At 44.0% G+C, this 19679-nt stretch overlaps 1 protein-coding gene across 1 annotated transcript; it reads right to left on the bottom strand.

Moving 5' to 3' along the window:
• Positions 1–5308: 5308 nt before the first annotated feature.
• LOC138771380 (cathepsin S-like) lies at positions 5309–19197 on the bottom strand. Its single transcript, XM_069951039.1, has 8 exons — positions 19054–19197; positions 12876–13005; positions 11819–11941; positions 10722–10883; positions 9200–9424; positions 8934–9099; positions 7991–8093; positions 5309–7421 (listed from the first exon to the last, which is right to left on the bottom strand). The coding sequence occupies exons 2-8, from the start codon at positions 13002–13004 to the stop codon at positions 7322–7324; spliced, it is 1008 nt and encodes a 335-aa protein (XP_069807140.1). The 5' UTR covers position 13005; positions 19054–19197; the 3' UTR covers positions 5309–7321.
• Between the last annotated feature and the right edge of the window lie 482 nt (positions 19198–19679).

Raw genomic sequence — 19679 nt, 5'->3', positions numbered from 1 at the left:
AGATTTGGGACCGCCAGTCCCCCCTGAGACTTACTACTCATCATGACAGAGTTGGGTATACGGTGCCTCTTAGAAGCCCATATAAACTTAAAGATGGCTCTTTGGAGACTTCTAAGTTCGCAGAGGGGGATACGGACTGGAAGAGTTTCAAAATGGTACAGGAGTTTTGGCAAGATGGTCATTTTCACGGCCGCCACCCGACCAATTAGGGAAATATAGTGAGTGGTCCATTTAGACATGAGAGCCCGCACATCCCGAAATAAAGCGGGGTAATTAGCCGAGTACAGTGAAGAGTAGTTGGGGGTGAGGTGAATACCCAAATATTTTATGGAGGACGAAGTCCATCTGAATTTAAAGTTGGAGCTAAGCTGTGCGACCAGACGTCCAGACAGGTTTAAGGGCATAGCTTCTGATTTAGAGGTATTAACTTTATATCCCGACAGGCGGCCATAGTCATTTAATAAGGCGCGGAGATTTGGCAAGGAAGTGAGCTGGTGGGACAGGGTGAGGAGAACATCGTCTGCAAACAACATAATTTTAAATTTTTTCCCTCTAACCGAGACTCCTCTAATGTCAGGACAATTTCGTATTGCTGCCGCCAGGGGCTCTATACATAATACAAAAAGTAGGGGAGATAGAGGACACCCCTGGCGGGTTCCATTCGAGAGAGTAAAGGTCTCGGAAAGCACATGGGGGAATTTTAGCGCTGCTGTGGGGCCTGAGTACAAAGCTCGTATCGCTGTCATAAAAGCACCAGTGAAGCCAAAGCATTTTAAGGTCTCGAACATAAAGGACCACCCAAGGCGGTCAAATGCTTTTTCAGCGTCTAAGCTCAACACAAGAGCACTCTCCTCCTGTTGGTTAACTACATCAATGAGATCAATGGCTCTCCTCGTGTTGTCCCCACCCTGTCTCCCCGGAACAAAACCCACCTGATCTGCGTTGCCAATAGCCCAATCGAGTGGCCAGTAGTTTAGTAAATATTTTGAAATCTGAATTTAGGAGGGCTATGGGCCTGTAATTTGCACAGTCCATGGGGTCTTTGCCAGGTTTGGGGATAAGAGTAATGAAAGAATGGGACATGGAAGTAGGGATAGGAGAGCCCTGGAGGAAGGAATTAAACAGTGAAAGTAGTTTAGGGGAGAGTTCTGAAGAGAAGGTCTTGTAATAGAGGTAAGAGAAACCATCTGGTCCAGGAGCCCGCCCCGATGGAAGGGATTTGAGAACCTCTGCAAGTTCCTCTGCCGTGATTGGAGCGTTTAGTTCCTCAAGTGCCCCCGCCGTCAGAGACGGAAGACCGCACCTTGAAAGGAACTCCGAAAGACATCGGGTGCGGGCCTCGGGATCCGAGGGTAGGGAGGACGGGAGGGAGTAAAGTTTAGAATAGTACTGTAGGAAGATAGAGGAGATGTCAGAGGGATGGTACCGTAGGGCCCCCGCGGGGTCCCTGAGGACCTGCGGAGACTGGGCAGCAGCGCGATCGTTAAGCATCCGTGCTAAAAGGGTGTGAGCTTTGTTACCCTTCTCATAGAAACGTTGTTTGGAGAACACAAGGAGCTTCTCCACTTTATGTAAGGAAAGCTCCTTAAGTTTGTCGCGAGCCGCCACAAGCCTCCGCAGAACCCCCAGAGAACGACGACGGGCCAGGAGTCGCTCCAGGGAGACGATGGTAGATTTGGCTTTCTGAATCGCTAGTAGGGAATCTTTTTTCTGACGGGAGCTGACCGCTATACAATGACCCCTAACTACTGCCTTGTGGGCCTCCCACAGAACCCCCTCTGAAGTGACCGAGCCCCCATTTTCTAAGAAGTAATTAGAAATACTCAACTTAATGGAGTCACGTGTCATCTGGGTTTTCAGTAAGGTGTCATTTAGGCGCCAATGGCACTGCCGGGTAGGGGATAAAATGGCCTTAAGTTGTACTATCACAGGGCCATGATCAGACCAAGAGATAGGGTCGAGGGCCGCGCTCTGCAGGAGCCGGACAGTAGGTATGTTGCCAAAGAAGTAATCTATTCGAGAATGTAATTTATGGGGGTGGGAGAAGAAAGTATACCCTCTCTCCGTGGGGTGATCGAGTCGCCATAGGTCATACAGCTTATGAGCTCGTATGAGCTTGCGGAACTCGGTTGAAAGTTTAGCTTGAGCCACTGGGGCAGGGCGGTCGTGGACAGAATGTCTGTCCATCAGCTCCGAGAAGGGCAGATTAAAATCCCCACCCAAGATTCTAGGAGCTGGGGGATACTTTGACAATCTATTTAGGACCCTGCGGAGAAAGGGTATTTGAGATTGATTGGGGGCATATACATTGCAGAAGATAAATTGCCGGCCTTGGAGGGTCCCATCTACTATGACGAATCTCCCCCCCGGGTCTGCGAAGGAGGAGGAGACCTGTATAGGACATGTTCGAGAAAACAGTATGGCCACTCCAGCCGTCTTATTGCCTCTAGAGGCGGAAATGGCTATGGGAAAAGAGTGACGGGCAAATCTGAAAGATGCATCCTGATTAAAGTGTGTCTCCTGGAGGAAGGCAACATCAGCGTGGAGGTTACGGAGTTCCCTCAGGAGCAGGCGCCTCTTGGTATTGGAATTAAGACCTTTTACGTTAAGGGACACACATTTGATCATTGTGACAGATGAAAGCAGCAACTATGCTGAAGTAGCTACTCACCCAATTCTGACAGCACGGTGGGAGCAGTCCTCGAAGCAGCACCAGCAGGCGTAATATCCTAGAAGGAGGGAGGAGGGGAAGGAAAGAACACGGGGTGGACAAACATAGAACATCAAACATCATAGAACAAACGGAAGATCCAGTGGAGAAAAGGGCACAAGGCCCAAGGCACAGGCCCAATTGGCCCACAGCGAGGCAAGGATTATACCAAGACAACTCAAAAGTTGCCAACTGGCAGCCCCAAAAGGGGGGAAGGAGCCACCAATAGGGAACAGAGAACATTGAAACAGGCATAGGAGGTGAGCGGTATAGAACCGCACAGCAATGCGTAAGCAAGTAACAATATGATGAGACCCAGAACATCAACAAATGGAGCTACCAATCTTGGGGGGAGGAACAGGAGGGGGATATGTCCCCGGAGCCATTGGAAGGGCCTCCTCAGCCCATGGGATCAGGGGGGGAACGAGGGTTCTCCGAACGGGGGTGGCGTCTCTTCTGGCTAGAGGAGCTCCAGACTGGGGGAGGGGGGGGAGGTGGAGGAGCAACAGTCCAGTCAGTGATTTTCGGGACTGGCAGATCCAGCGCTTCACAGAATGCAGGCAAATCAGCTAGATTACGGAGTACAGCGGAGCGTCCGTCCCGCCTAGCCGTGAGACCAAAAGGGAAGTTCCATCTATAGGACGTGTCGTGGTCTCGAAGAATAGACAACAGTGGCCTCAGAATCCGGCGCTTCTGGAGGGTGATCCAGGAGAGGTCTGGAAAGAGTTGTATTTGGGCTCCATAAAAGTCCAGGTCCCGAAGCGAGCGGGCTTTGGCCATGATGCTTTCTTTTAGCGTGTAGTCATGGAGGCAGCAGATGACATCTCTAGGGGCCCCAGAAGTAGGCTTCGGCTTTAGGGCACGATGAGCCCTATCAAACTTAATTTTATGAGTAGGCGGCTCCCCTAGCAACATATTAAAGAGGCCTTCCAGGGTGGACGTAAGATCATTGTCCTGAGTTGCCTCTGGCAGACCCCGTATCCTTATGTTGTTGCGTCTGCCTCTATTGTCCAGATCCTCAATGTGGCGCTGCATGTCATCTAAGGCAGAGGCTTGAGCTGAGGCAGTGGAGTGTAGGTTAGAGATGTAGGCACGGGTGGAGTCGTGGTCCTCCTCCAAAGTTTCCACCCTCAGTGCAATGTGCTGAATATCTTTCCGCACCGCAGCGATCTCCACTTTAAATGCATCTTTCACTTCATTCATGAGAGTTTGTAGATCATTTTTAGTGGGGAGTTGGGAGAGCATGTCACGGACACCCTGCGGGGAGGAGGATCCCACAAGCGATGCGTCAGAGTCTGAATCTGAGTGTCTGCCGCCGGAGGAGCGGTGGACAGCTGACCTGGTAGCCGCTGGCGAGGTTCTGATAGAGGCGGCCATATTATCGCCATTGGGTTTGTTTTTGTCTTTTTTAGGCGGTTTTGGGGTGGCCATCATGTAGGTAGAAATGAGCTGCTGGCCCTTTAATAGTCCGTGGGACCTTATGGAAGTAGCACCAAGTGGGAGGGGAGGGGATTGAGAGTCCAGGGCACCGGTATGTGCAGGTGCTAGAGTCAAGGCCAGGAGAGACGTGACCCCACTGCTGGAGGGGGCGGTGAAGGGGTTAATGTGTGGCACAGGGATGCAAGGAGGTAAAATGGCGCCTCAGCATATGAGAGTCCGTGCTGTGAGTTGCCGGCAGGATACAGTGTCCCTGAAGTACCTGGGAAAGTATAGTGGGTACTTGTGGCCAGTCAGGGAAGCCGGGTGCCAGCTATTATGGAGTTTATATGTTCCTGTCCGGGCCGGGGCGGCAGAGCCGAGTGCCTGCAGTGGCACAGTAGCAGGCACAGCAGCAATGCGGACGCTGAGGTCCGGGGACCGGCGAAAGCCTGACTCACCCTTAGAGCGGCGGTGAGGAGCGGGAGGAAGCAAGCTGGCGCCTCGGCGCGTGGTGACCGGGGCCGCACACCTCCAGCCAGGAGCAGAGCCAGTCGGCTGGGGAGCAGGATCCTCCGGTGTAGACAGGAGTCCGGGAGCCGGAGCTGCAGAACGGCTACAGCGGGAAGACAGGAGCCGGAAGACAAGATGGCCGCGGCTGCAGCACTTCAGCGGCGGCGGCCCTCGTGGCAGGTAAAGTCCCTTTTAGAGTCGGGATAGCCGGGGCTGCCGCGGGTCAGGGCAATCCGGGGGTCCCCCTCGCTACCTCCCCGACTACTGGGGGTGTTCGGGCAGGATATAGCTGGTCTGGGTCTGTTGTAAGAGCTGTGCGGTCCCGGAGCTCCCTCACCCTGCGACTGTCTCCATCAGCGGCTCGCCACGCCCCCCCCCCCTGGAATTTTTAAGGGTGTTCCAGGGAATGGAATGTTTTGATTCTCCTACTGACCATTCTATACGTTTATGAACAGAGTGCCATCAAATACCCTCAGTGCCACAGATTGTTTTATATAGATACAACCTTATTGCAAAGACTTTTACAGTGCCCCAGTGTCTCATGGGTGCCCCTTCTCTCTCTATCCACATCCTTTGGAATATGCGACTGAGAGAATACCAATCCACATGACCACCAGGCCCGACCCTCCCCCGCTCAACCAGTGCCCCAGAAGACCAATGACGCTAGTAGACATTCAAGTGAGATATATTATTAAAACAGTCTTAAATTATAGGATAATGTAAAAATTCAGGAATGAACATACAGAATTACAAATCATTCTAGCCATCTATTATAGCAAAGCCACTTTTATGATTGGCAAAATAGGCTGAAATCTTGACAGATCTATATAGGGTGTAATCCATGGCCATGGCGGGTAAAATATCTCAGTGCCTTTAAGCATGGCGCCTGCGTCATTATATATACATGTTAAGAACCCACAGTGCAGATCCTATAGAGGCCTCACTTATCAAAACTAAAGCTTCCATCAATGTCTCTGTCACTTTAAACTTTTTACAAAGAGATTACAAAATTTTTTGATCGATCAGGGTCTTGGCGTTCAGACCCCCACACACCACCAGAAGAAGGCAAGAGAAGCATGCAACTTAGCACCTCTCTACCCATCTCACTAAGCACTTAGCCATGCTCTACTTCCAGCGCTGTCCAAAGATTGGTGGGGAATCGAATACATAGACCCCCACTGATCAAGTTTTTGTGACAGTGACATTTTATCTGCCCTGACAAAAAGAGAGCAGCACTGTGATTGGTTGCTTTTGGCAAATGAGGAGTCCTGCTATCTGTGTTACTGCTGAACCTTTTGAGGTAGACGTGAAATGAAGAACGTAATCTGGTAATTCCTCTCTAGCCCCTTGAATTACCTAAAGTGTCTCATATTTTAAAATCCCATCGGTCACTTAAAGGTGTATTCCAAGAAAATCAACTTTTTCGGTATCCACAGGATAGGGAAAAAGTATAAAATCGCAGGGGGTCTGACCTCTGTACCCCCCACCGTTCCCCATATTGGCTTCTGTACAGCATGTGACCTGAGGCTCTATTCATTCCTATAGAGCCGACGGAAAGAGATGATTACAGAGCTATTCATAATATAGACGCTGGGGCCTGATATGGAGATCAGCAGGGGGGGGGGGGGGTGGTAAGGAGGTCAAATTCCCTGCTATCTCCTACTTTTCCCCTATCCTGTGGATGATTTTCTTGGAATACCCCTTTGAATAGATGGGTGATGACCAATATGAATGGGTGATGACCAATATGGCCACCATTGCAGCTACCCCATTGCATGTCACCAAGCTGCCCTAGCGCTCTAAGTGACGAATGTTTCCTCACATAACTAGATCGTTTTGGAGTCTGTACTGTTATGGTGGCCATATTAGTTGTCATCCTGGTTTCCTAAACAAAGGAATCACTTGAGGCAGGAGACACCTCCAGGGTGATTTTATTAAGGAAAGGCTATGTCCTCCTATGCAAACATTTGTCTTGTTCCAGTGCATTGAAAATAAGCAAATAAAACATATATACTTTTTCTTTGTTTAGTGTACAGCTTCCATCAAGACCTATGTGTCTCCATGGTTACCGACCACAACTAAACTCTAACGGCTGATACACATAGGTCTGCATAAGAGCCATTTACACAAAACAATAGGAGATTGTTTTTATTTTGTTTTTAATTTAGGCCATTTGGAAATTGACTTTGCTTTTCTATGATGGACATACCCTTTAAATGGTATATACAATACAGACTCTGATAATCATTGCTCTTTGCTCCTCAATGGAAAACATAAAACATAAGGGGTCCTGGACAGTAGTTTACCCCTTACAATGTAGCAGAGATGATTTGCAACTTTTTAGCTGGTGTTAAAGAATATTTGGTGCAATTATGTTTATAAAGGACCTTAGGTTCTATACACATTGCGTTATACCTCCCTAAGAAACCAGTGTATAAAGAGAGGGATATACTAATTTGCATGTAATGTCCAAGATTTGTGATTGTGATTCAGATATAGGGGGGATGGACATAGATTGCACATAAGTAAATTAGAAAGGATCAGATGTAGTATATCAATTAACAGCCATTATATAATGTCCACATCTCTTCTTTAATTCCATGTAGGCCCGGGTTTAAGAGGGATGACGCCTGCTCTTTAGGCCTCTGCACCTCTCCAGCTCTATCCTGCAGCTGATGAAGTTCACATTTCAGGGTAGGAAGGATAACTTGCAATGCCGCACATATTCCCCTTGTTCCTTGCTATGAGGACATAGCCTTTATCTCCGTAGGTCTGTCCCCAGCTAGAAAAAAAAAGAAGATATTATATGAATACTCGCGTTAGTAGTGACTTTAAGGCAATTTTTCTCCCCTAAAGGGGACCTCTTGTAAGTTTTATGCTGTCTGCACCACAAGCAGCATGAAGCACTGGCATACTCTCTTACTACAATGGTGTATGATTTACAGTTTTACAGGAGGGAATTTGCCGAGGGCTACACCAGTGCCTACCCTTTCTGGGCCACTATGATTCCTCTCACATACTGCATTGTTAGGCTATATTCACTTATGTCTTCTGTTCTTCCCATGTCTCAGAAGTATTCCTTATGAGATAAAAGGGGGGGGGGGTGTAAGTTCAGAACAAGAGCAGGAAGAGTGGAAGTAAGTGTTAGGGGGGGGGGGGGGAATTCGGGATAGAAGGCATGAGTTGTTTTGTAACCCCTGAACAACCCCTTTAAGCTCCTCCTAGTAGGTTACTGGCAATCGCAGTTTGGGTATGTCCAAATGTGTAATATGCTGCAGACCTTCAATTGATTTTACAGACATTAAGGCTAGGTCTACATGGCGATTCCTGTATCTGTAATGTAGACCTCACCTGTTTTTTATAAGCCAATAATCTTTTCCATTCAGGTTTCCATATCCCACAGCAAGAACTCCATGGTTGACCTCTTGAGTGCAGGAAGCATCATCATAGACACCTATAGAAGATATTGGTTAGTAGAGGTCTTAACAGTTGAAGACAATCTGATCTGACAATCTCATGGTCATACAAATTAGAAAAAAACAAAAAAAAACAGCTGATACGTGTTGGCATATTTGTTAAAAAAAAAAATTGTTTAACCATTTTAAGGATATGAAATAAAGATTCCAAACCTTTTTATCGTATGAAGCGGTGTACCTCCTACTTATTTACACCATAAACTATGCCAGACAGTACAACTATAAGCAGTGCTAGCCATAAAGGCTATGTGTGCCAATCAAAGAGTTCCTGCAAAGACACAGCTTACCATGTAGTGTGCCAAAAAACAGAGCCAGCCAGAGAGAAATCATATAGGCTGTGCTTTATACAACAACAGCTTATCCAACAGAATCCTGATAAACAGTGGTAGCCAAAGTAAAGTATGTAGTATAAGTTGGGTAACTCTGTAAATGTATTACTTATGTTGTTAGGCCAGAGCTGTATTTACAATTTTGTAGGCCTAAGAGCTAAATTCACTTGCAATGTCTTTTTCTCCCCAAGGCTTACATTAGGAATTTGCCATCCGAAAACTTTTTACGACAGACCTGGTTCATGAGGTTGTGACAAGTCTGACCAAACCTGCAAACCCAAAATTGTTGACATGGAAAACATGGGGGGAGATTGCCCCTAGCAACCAATCAGATTCCACCTTTAATTTCCCAAAGAGTCTGTGAGGAACAAAAGGTGGAATCCGATTGGTTGCTAGGGGCAACTGAGCCAGTTTCACTTTACACCATGTTTCATAAATCTCCCCCATGGTGTCCAGTCCATTATCACTCCCCCAGATATCGGGCCTTACCGCTTTTGTATAAATAGAATGAAGCGTGTCTGGCATCGATGGCCACAGATACTGGACCCACATTGGCTATGGCTTGCTTGAGATTCTCTTCAGTTCCCGGCTCCACCTCTGTATACTTTACACATGTAGCTGCTTTGGTGGATGGGTTATAATTGCACTTTTCATCCTAAAATAGATTGATAATTGTATTTATATTATCAGTTTGGATCCATTTAAAGAGTTTTTTTTTTAGTTTAGGCTCTAATAGATATAGCGCATGTACTTACTGTGGCATGATAAGGGTATGAGGCATCGGAATCAATACCATTGTTATCAATAACGTATTGGAAGGCTTGGGTCATAAAACCCCCATTGCATCCTTCATTTCCGTACTTAGTAGAACAATCCACAAGATTCTGAGGACTGAGGGAAACAATTTTTCCAGTCTTTAGCATCATCTGTCCCTCCAAGGCACCTACAGCGCTGAACGCCCAACAGGATCCACAGGAACCCTGAAAAGAAGAAATAGAATTTACCATGCTGGAGATACAACGTGATAATAATATTCCCAGGGGCAGCACATTAGATACCCCATCTATTCCCAGGGGGGCACCACAGATAGCATGCACCAATGGATTCTTATGATGGAGCAATTTATATATGTGACATCTATATGTGATTAACCAATAATTAAACTAATACATTTGATATATGACAGCATGGGGAGGGGGTCTTGGTTATACACACAACACTAATTTGCTCATGACACTAAGGTCTGCACACGTCCTTGGCTGAAGCATGCTTCCTGACAAGGATATAAGAAACTATACCACGTGCTAGAACCCATTTACTATGTGCAACTATGGGCAAATCTTTGTCTACCATATTAGGCATTTGCATACCACTGGTGTGTGACTGTCTACTCATCTGGCCAGACATTCTTCCCTTCCCCCACCCATATCAGGGAAGTTCGCAATTTGAAGCTCAGAGACAAAGTAACCTGAGAAATCTATTTTGACGTATCAGTCGAAATTGCTCTAACAATTATTATTCAATTATTATGTATTACTGTTAATCTGCCAAGCTACAGTATAAAGAATGGGACAGAGTATCTCCATCCTAAAGATACATTTTAGTGTATGAGCCCAGACAAGCTGGGCTGGCTGACTCCCTAATGTGTATGTGGGCCTCTTGACTCTCAACATCAAATGATGACCAGAAGGATTGGTCATGTTGGGTTTTAACTGACTCATCCTGTTGCTTTCAGGAAGTAAGCCAACACCAGAGCTGTCTGGCAGCGGCTTACCTTTAGAGAAGAGCGAACCGGGTTCGGGTTCGAGTCCATCCTAACCCGAACGTTCGGCATTTGATTAGCGGTGGCTGCTTAACTTGGATAAAGCCCTAAGGCTATGTGGAAAACATGGATATAGTCATTGGCTGTATCCATGTTTTCCAGACAACCTTAGAGCTTTATCCAAGTTCTGAACGTTTGGGTTCGGATGGACTCGAACCCGAACCCGGTTTGCTCATCTCTACTTACCTTCCCTCTCCTCATTCACAACACATGAACAAGTAGTCAGACTCAGAATTCATGTGCATGGGCTGAACAGGAGAGATCGCTGATGGCCGAACGTTTGACTGTCAGCTATTGAAGGTGTATGGGCACCTTAAGCCACTGATGAAGCAGGAGGGGGATTTTAGACCACCCCAGACTAATATTAGCTTTGCCTCAAGGCCTTGTTCATACAGTCAAGTTTTCACGTCCTTTTTTTCTTAATTATTATTACGTGGCCAAGACAGTATTCTTACCTGGTTTTTGACCTCTGTGACACATCCCTTTTGCCTCCAGTCTACAGAGTCCGGCAGGTTGGTGGTCTTGGTAGCGTTCCATGTGGTACTGAGATAGCTCTTCCTCTCATCACGCGGAGGTAATACTAAACCAGTTAGGTGGGCTTCTACCTCTTCACTGGTCTAAGGAAAGAAAAGCATTGGCATTCATGTTCCAACTTTCCTTAAAGGGGTTATCCAGGCTTAGAAAAACATGGCCACTTTCTTCCAGGAACAGCATGACTCTTGTCTCCAGTTTGGGTGTGGTTTGGCAACTCATCTCCATTAAAGTGAATAGAGCTTAATTGCAATGCCATACACAACCTGTAGACGAGAGTTATGCTGTTTCTGAAAGAAAACAGCCATGATTTCTAATCTTGGATAACCCCTTTAAATCTTCACCTGTTACATTTGTCGAGTTACACACTACTCTATTTATGAAGATTTTCATTGTGTTATCAAAGTTCCCAGTTATGCCCTGAGATACCATGTATCATGTATGATGGTATTTTTTAGATACTATAAGGTTATATGAATCAGTCCATGTGGTATTGCTTGATCACTGTATGGCACTATTAGCTTTGCACTATGTAATTACCGGGATTCCCCCTGATCTCTTACTTGTCCCCTATCCTGTGGATAGGGGACAAGTTAATTTTTCTTGGAGTGCCCCTATAAGCATATATCACATGCATTTTATTCACAGGTCACTTGAATATGGGTCTTAAGAGAGACTGATAGAGCTTTTTTATAATAAGTCAGGATTTTACCTTATATTTTGTATATTTTGGTTGGCTTTAGATGACACACTAAAATACCCATTAACGTAGATCAATTATTGGCTGAATGAGCATGGATAGGAACGCCTGTTCCATATAATTGGCTTGGTAAGCCCATGTTTCCACTTATTGGTGAACACAGGCAGCCAAAACCATGGGATCTGGCCTGAGATTGACTGAAGTGTAACTATAATCTTTAGCGGGCAGCAGGATATATGAACATGTTTAGCTAATATTCAGCTGTTTTTGGTTCTCGGTAATGGCTAGTCACATATCTATCATATAACTAATAAAACCTACCATATCTGCAAGATGGTTCATGCCCACAGTGTAGGAATGGACCCCCAGCTCATGTTCCAGATTATGTAGTGTGACAAACTTTAAATTCTTCTCCCATATTATTCTCCTCGTGAGATCTTCTCTCTGCAGAAAATAGGATATTTCTAATGTGTTATACAAAATTCGAAAAAACGTCTTTTGGCAACAAAGAATAAAAATATAAAAGCATGATGGAAATTATTATTATTTATTTATTTAAAGCACCCTAAATTTTGGAACGCTGTATATATGGGTTACCATACAAATTACAAAGTCAAGTATGATAAAGATGGAGAAGAGGAGAGGTCACAGGATGGAGCCTTGAGGTCACCAAGAGTGAGGAGACAAAGTGAGGACAAGGTGTGGGAGACCCTGTATGTATGATTGTGGTTAGTGATGGATTGAAGAGAGAAGATATTAGTTCTAGTTTAGAAACAGCCAGACATCCACAGTTTAAAGACCACTGCTAGGGACTATGAAGAGGTATTAGTCTCATCCAGGCCCCATTATGAAGGAGCCCAAAGGAGGACATCAGCCTTATATATGACACGTGGTATTTGATATTTTGGGTCTGTCCAGAAACTACAAGGTACCAGGCTCCTTTTACCTAGTTTTAAAAGTGAAGATGTTGTATAAACCAGACAAGCTTCTTAAAGGGATTTTTCAGGATTAAAGAAACATAACTGTTTTTCCTCCAAAAAACAGAGCCACACTTGCCCTCAAGTTGTGTGTGGTATTATGCCCCATTCATTCAAGGGAGATGAGCTGGAATACCGCACCCAAACTAAGAAGGGTGGTCCTGTTTTTGGAGGAAAGCAGCTGTGCCTCTCTAATCATGGATAACCCCTTTAGGAGGCGTGTTTGGTTTGGACAACCTCCTAACTTTTGAAACTAGATAAAACCACATGTGACCTGGAGCTGGTGCCTTATAGTTGTACAGGTCTAAAATCTGTAATAAAGGATTACTAAGCATGTTGGTGCTATGAGGACACCTAAGACAATGAGGCTGAAGATAAGTAAAGCCCAATGTCATTCTTACCGCATGATCATAATTCTTGTTATATGTAAATTTCCATAATTTCCAGTGGTTATCCAGTGCGGGGTCTATGGATGCATTCACAGATGCAGCTACAATGGCTGCCAGCAATACCCACATCCAGGACTTCATCCTGTCAAGAGAAATTACATTTTAATCATATGAATACACAGACACAGCCTATGGACAAGAGTGGTGCTGTTTGTGCCCTCTCATCCCACCTCTGTGGCCAAATAAAGAGGCAAAGGACACATAGGTATTTGGCTATTATGAGCTACATGATCCTTCCTGCTGGAATCATGGCATGTCTGTGGTGGGGTGACAGTATCACTTTAAATAAAACTTTCCTTGTGTGTGTTCTGGCAGGTTTAGTGGGTTTTAACTAGAGATGAGCGAACCTGGAGGATGGTCCAGTCCATCCGAACCCGAACCTTCGGCATTTGATTAGCGGTGGCTGCTGAAGTTGGATAAAGCCCTAAGGCTATGTGGAAAACATACATATAGTCATTGGCTGTATCCATGTTTTCCAGACAACCTTAGAGCTTTATCCAAGTTCAGCAGCCACCGCTAATGAAATGCCGAACGTTTGAGTTCCGATGGACTCGAACCCGAACCCGGTTCACTCATCTCTAGTTTTAACAAAATGTCTTAAGCAATACTGGATGTGCACAAGCTGATATGCATTTACTGGACTTCCACCATGTTGCTCAACATTACTGACAAAAGCAGAAGTATTACATCTGGAGGCCTCTCAGATTTAGAAATAATACATCCAAACAGGAAAACATGCCATTCTTATCAAAACAAGCTCAGGCACCCAATCAGATTCCAGCGACCAGATTTCAGGAGCCTATTATAATACTGGGTTTTGCTCCTGGAAAGGGGCTTCTTTCCCACTCTGTACTGTTTCCTTGACTCCTGGGTTGAATTCCTACCTTTATGTGGGCTAAGGCCTCATTTACACTTTTGGCAATGGCACTAGTAGAGCAAAACAGAGGAAGAATTCCCCTTCTGTTCACCATTGGGGCTGTGCAAAGCGATCTGGTAGTTATGATAACTGGAGGCCTCCCCATATAAACCTCATACCCCCCAATGCAAATAATAAATGTAGGGGAAAAAGGTACACCTATTTGGTATTGCCGCGTGCGTAATAAAGCTGGTAATAAAATGATCACATGATTAAACCCGCACAGTGACCGCAGAAAATTCAAAGTTAGAAAAATGCTAATTTTGCCATAAGGAATTTTTTTTTAAAAGAAAATCATAAGGATATCCGCTGAAATTTACCAATGACCTAAAGTACGATATGTCATGAAATACCAGTCTTAGAGTCGCTAGGATAAGTTATAGCATCACAGAACTAAAACCACATAAAGTTATGTCAAATTTCAAAAATGGGCTCTGGTCCTGTTACAGTGCATGATGGGGATGATGAGGCAGGTAATGCAACCAGCTGCTGTCTAGCCATATGAAGGGCAGCAGAATATGGTGAGGCTTAAAGGGGTTATCCAGCGCTACAAAAACATGGCCACTTTCCCCCTACTGTTGTCTCCAGTTTGGGCGGGGTTTTGAAACTCAGTTCCATTGAAGTAAATGAAGCTTAATTGCAAACCGCACCTGACCTGGAGACAACAGTAGGGGGAAAAGTGGCCATGTTTTTGTAGCGCTGGATAACCCCTTTAAAAGTATCCACAACTCTAAAACAAACAAGGTAACAAAGCTGCAACACACCACAGAGAGAGAGAGAGAGAGAGAGAGAGAGAGAGAGAGAGAGAGAGAGAGAGAGAGAGAGTAAAGGCCTTATTACACAAAGCGATTATCGGCCATATTTGGCCGATACTGACTGTTTGCTCCTCTTAATCGGCCTCTGTAATAGGAGCTTAACACTATACATTGGTGTTGAGGAGGAACAAGATAATGAAGGAGCATAAATACAATTGTGGTGATGAAAGAGGAATGACATCCATGATGGTTTACTACTCTGGTATCAGCTTGTTCCCTCTGAACTAACCGCCTGCCCTTTATGAACACCACCCATCCACAGTCAATGTATCTTTAAAATTCAGGCCTGATTTAAACAACTTTCCGATGGCGAAACACGTTGGTGTCTAACACACAGCTTTTCAATGCATTTGGATCTCACTGCTACGTCACTTGCCGTCCCATGACATTATTCATTGCAGCACAGTTTCTTTAAGAATCTTCCAGCAAAGACTATAAATTGTACGTGAGATACAGACCAATGTGTAACTTGTTTAGTCATCTAAAATTCCCCTACTTAATAGGGAAGGATCATTTAGCAATTCTGTTAATAGCCTTAAATTTAGGACATCAGAGCAAGGCGGAGTGTTCCTTTAAACCAATACACAGTATTAGATCCAGTGCTGCGTGATACAGAGCACAAAACTAAGAAGCATTGTGTCATTCCCCACCCCCAGAGCCCCAGTACTAGATATAACAGTGTTTCAGTTCTTTCCTGAGGGTTCCTTAAAGTGACTGATGCAGAAGTATCATTGAGAAATGCACCCGGCAGAGAGTCAAACCACCCAGCCCCTCCCAAAAATATTGCTTCATTGCCATTAAAATAAATGTTTTTTTATTTTTCCAGTCGTCAGTCATCTGTGCCAGATCTACTCTACGGTTTGAGTTTCCACAATTACACATGCTCTGTTTCGGCCACAGAATGGTTTATAGACACTAGCAAGAGCAATATTTTATGTATTGTAAATATGCTTATTTATGGAGACTCTGTCAGTAGGTTTCTGCTGTCCTATCTTAGGGTAGCATAAACTAGTGATAAAAAAAAGCTGCACAAAATGATTTAATATTCACATTGTTCTGTGCTGCTGATTCATAGATATATCCTCCTTAATAACATGGACAATAAGTAGTCCTCTCCATTATGTGCATGAGCTCAGTAGTCCTCAATATTCATGAGAAGCAGGAAACTCTGCCCACCAGCTGCTGATTGGTGGTTATGCTATCCATGCTGCGTATAGGGAGTCAACTGTCAATCAGCAGCTGAAGGGTGGGGGGAGGGGTGTGCCAAGAATCCTATTCTCCTGCATATTAGGAGAACAGCTGAACAAAATGATGTAATACACCAATCTTTTTCAGGGGCAAATTAACTTTACCATAGGGCTAGGGCTGTTTACCAAGCCTGGGCCCCCCAACCCACTGTAACTATGGCAACACTAGCGAAGTGTTCATAATACAGGAAAGATAATGTCATGATGCCCTGAATTGTGCAAAATTGCTGTAAAATAACAGCGATTTTTTTGCAAATCCTGGCAGAACTGTAACCAGGAGACAATACACCACTAAAAGTATAAGTCTTTTTGGGTGGCCATGGGCCATGGGCTATTATAATTCGCTACTGATCTGTTCAGCATTCATATCACATATCATATTGCCTTTAATATTTTACCCCTAAAACTTTCTATATTTTTCAGTCTGCAGGGCTGCATGAGGGCTAATTTTTTTTGCCATGCTTTGTATTATTTTTTTTTTACTGCTAATATGTTAGAATACACTGGACTTTTTCATTGCTCTTTATTCAATGATTTTCTGGGATGTGATGTGACCAAAATTCAGCATTTATCGCAGTCACTATCCGGGATCAAAAACTTATATTTTAATAGTTCAGACAATTTCAAGAGCAGATATGTGTATATATATATATATATATATATATATATATATATATATATATATATATATACATATACAGTACATATGTCTGTTGCCCATTCTTAAAGTACTGCTATATAATTGGACCAATCTGGCTGCGGCCCCAGCTACTGATATCTCTCAGCAGACCAAAGCCCTTCTCCAGGCTGACAATGTGTCACAGTGAACAGCCACCTTCTGAAATTCAAAAAGACCCATGGGACGCTAGGTAATTTTGATAGTGTGTTATTTTTCGGGAAGTTAGACATTTTATTAGGTGAATGGGCATTTTTAGTTTTTGTCGGGGAGGGATTTATTTGAACTTTTAGAAACGTGTCCACAAGTCCACATGGGGGACTTTTATAAGTAATTGTGATATAGTTACATTATTAGTATGTGATGTTAATTGGAGTCATCTGCAAATAGCAGCCACCATCCAAGGCGTAGGGATCGGGCTCAGCTGCCACGGATGTATATTTACACAGAGCAGTCGTGAATGGGTAAAATTCTGCTACTCAGGCTTTCTTTGTAGACACATAGATCTGCCTGTGAGCTGTATACACAAAGCAGAAGGGTTTGTTTTAACCAAAAACTATAGGCAAAGTCGATATGTTTAGAGATTTAGAAAAAAAATATTGCAAAAAAGTCCTGATATCTGATATTTCACCATTCCACACTTCCTCGTATGACAACACAACGGTGACTAGAACCTGTACTGCCTGTCAGGTTGGAGGGTTGGTGTGAGCCCAGCAGTGTTGTCAGTTCAGGTCATGTAACACCATAGCACTCTCATAGTACTCATACATCAGACTTACATGTATGGAAACTTCAGAGGCGTATGCTATCAGGCATCTACTACCTCCACATACCCTCTAGCTACACCACTGCAACAGAATAGGAAACCCCCCTGAAAACCATGCAGCCTGCTGACTATTGTTTATTACACTCCCCTGGACATTATAAGAGACAAAGTGCAATTCATGATCGTTCACAACTGTGCTTGTTAAACTCCTATCATATAATAAAATCCATCGTATATTGTGTTATTCAGCATATTTGCTGCCGCGTTACCTTTTCCACTACCACTACAATATTACATCACAGTGATAGAGGGGGGGGGGGGGGGGGTCACACCAGCCACAGAAGGTGCCTGCTATAGCTAATGTCTAATCACATTTGAAGGGGTTGTTCACCCCCAAAAACAACTGGTCCCAGGAAGTGGCAGAGATTTGTAATTTACTTCTATTTAAAAAATCTCAAGTTTTCCAGTATTATCAGCTGCTGTACGTCCTGCAGGAAAATGTATTTTTTTTCCAGTCTGGAGAGCAGGAGAGGTTATTTATGGGTATTTGCTACTGCTCTGGACAGAGAGCACTGTGCCAGACTGGAAAGAATACACCACTTCTAGCAGGACATACAGCAACTGATAAGTACTGGAGATTTTTTTTTTAAATTGAAGTAAATGATAAATCTCTGGCACTTTCTGGCATCAGTTGATCAGAAAGAAAATTTCTTTTGGTGAACAACCCCTATAAGGCCAGGTTCACATTATGTAAAAACGTCCGTAGTTATGCAAAAACGGCCGTTATGTGTGTTGTTTGCACAGCTACGGAGGAACCTGGCCTAAGGCTATGTTCAGACCTCGGAAGAGACCGGCCGGGTCACGGAACTGCGGGTCTCATTAAAGATCATCCCAGCTGGTATTTATCTTTAGCGCCGCAGAGTTCTGATGCGGGTGCATCCATGTGCACCCACATCAGAACTCTCCACTACACACTATGAAGCGAGCAGCCAGAGCCGCTTGCTCCATAGTGTACACTGACGGGTTTTCTGCGGCTGCTATTCACTGAATAAAGGCCGCAGAAAACTGACATGTCAGTTGTTTGTGGTGCTGCTAGACATCCCGGCCGGAGCGTATACTATGTGTATACGCTCCAGCTGGGATTCCATTGACGGCAAGATAACCTATATTTTCGTAATGATCATGGCCGTTGTTGCAATTGGCAACAGTGGCCGTACTTTTACGAAAAAATATGTTGTGTGAACATGGCCTAAGACTGTAAAGGTCAAAATGCGTTGGGTTTTGTACTTTCACCTTCTTTGTACGGAATAAGAAATAAAGGACATATATGCACACACCTCATGTTGACCTCATTTTAGTTACCAACATAGACAAAAACTATAATGGAAAGATTTACACCTTTTCCTAGTTTTGGACTCACTCCAGGTGTGTGTCCATAGCCTAACACTACAACCTATAAGACAATCTACTGATCTCATACACATCTACTGAATGTTACTATAGCGAGAAGTTGTTGGAATTACCATTGTGTGAAATAGAAAAGTAATATATTGGGATTACACATTATAAGGAACTGCTCTCTAGCCTGGAATGACTGATAACAGAGAACAACAGCTAATGTTTAACCAGCACAGACGCACAATAGAAGGAGTTTCGGTGAAGCTACAGTGACTGACGGGGTAATGTGTCTATAGCGGGATGGAAACTAACCTTTATACAATCAGAAGATGGGAGTCGCCGTCTTCACCTGCCGCCTCTGTAAGATGAAACTTGGAAATAGAAGGAGACGCAGAAGGAGAGATGGTCGGCTGCTTACCTTTATACAACTTCTGCTGAGAGAACAAGGAACAGGAAGGCCAGTGCAATATAAGATTTTCACTTTCACTATGTCATCTGCCTCTTATCCAATCACTATTTCCATTTCTGTTATTTCCCCTTTCTCATATTTCTCCTCCCACTCAGAAGTCGCAGTGTGTATTACAATGACTGATTTCATATATTTCCAGAGGACAAACATCTGGTATTGAGTTACGTATGAGAAGAGCAAAGAAACCCCAGACCTCCAGGTGGAGGGGGCACGCGAGCAGTATTATTGTTATTATTATTATTATTATAGTTATTATTATTATTTTATTATTATTAACAATTAAATATACATGTATAGTTTTCTAAAATAATAATAATATAGTTTTCTAATTTAATAATAATAATAATAATAATAATAATAATAATAATAGTTGTAAACTGTTTTTCTTTTCTCTTTTTGGATGTAAAAAAAACTCCAAACTTTTGGAGTACAGTGTGGCAAAATTGAGATTTTTTTTTTTTGTAAGACC

Source organism: Dendropsophus ebraccatus, chromosome 13, assembly GCF_027789765.1.
Source record: "Dendropsophus ebraccatus isolate aDenEbr1 chromosome 13, aDenEbr1.pat, whole genome shotgun sequence".
Lineage (NCBI taxonomy): Eukaryota > Metazoa > Chordata > Amphibia > Anura > Hylidae > Dendropsophus > Dendropsophus ebraccatus.
The sequence above is the reverse complement of the archived record's forward strand: the minus strand, read 5'-3'. Positions and strand labels throughout refer to the sequence as shown.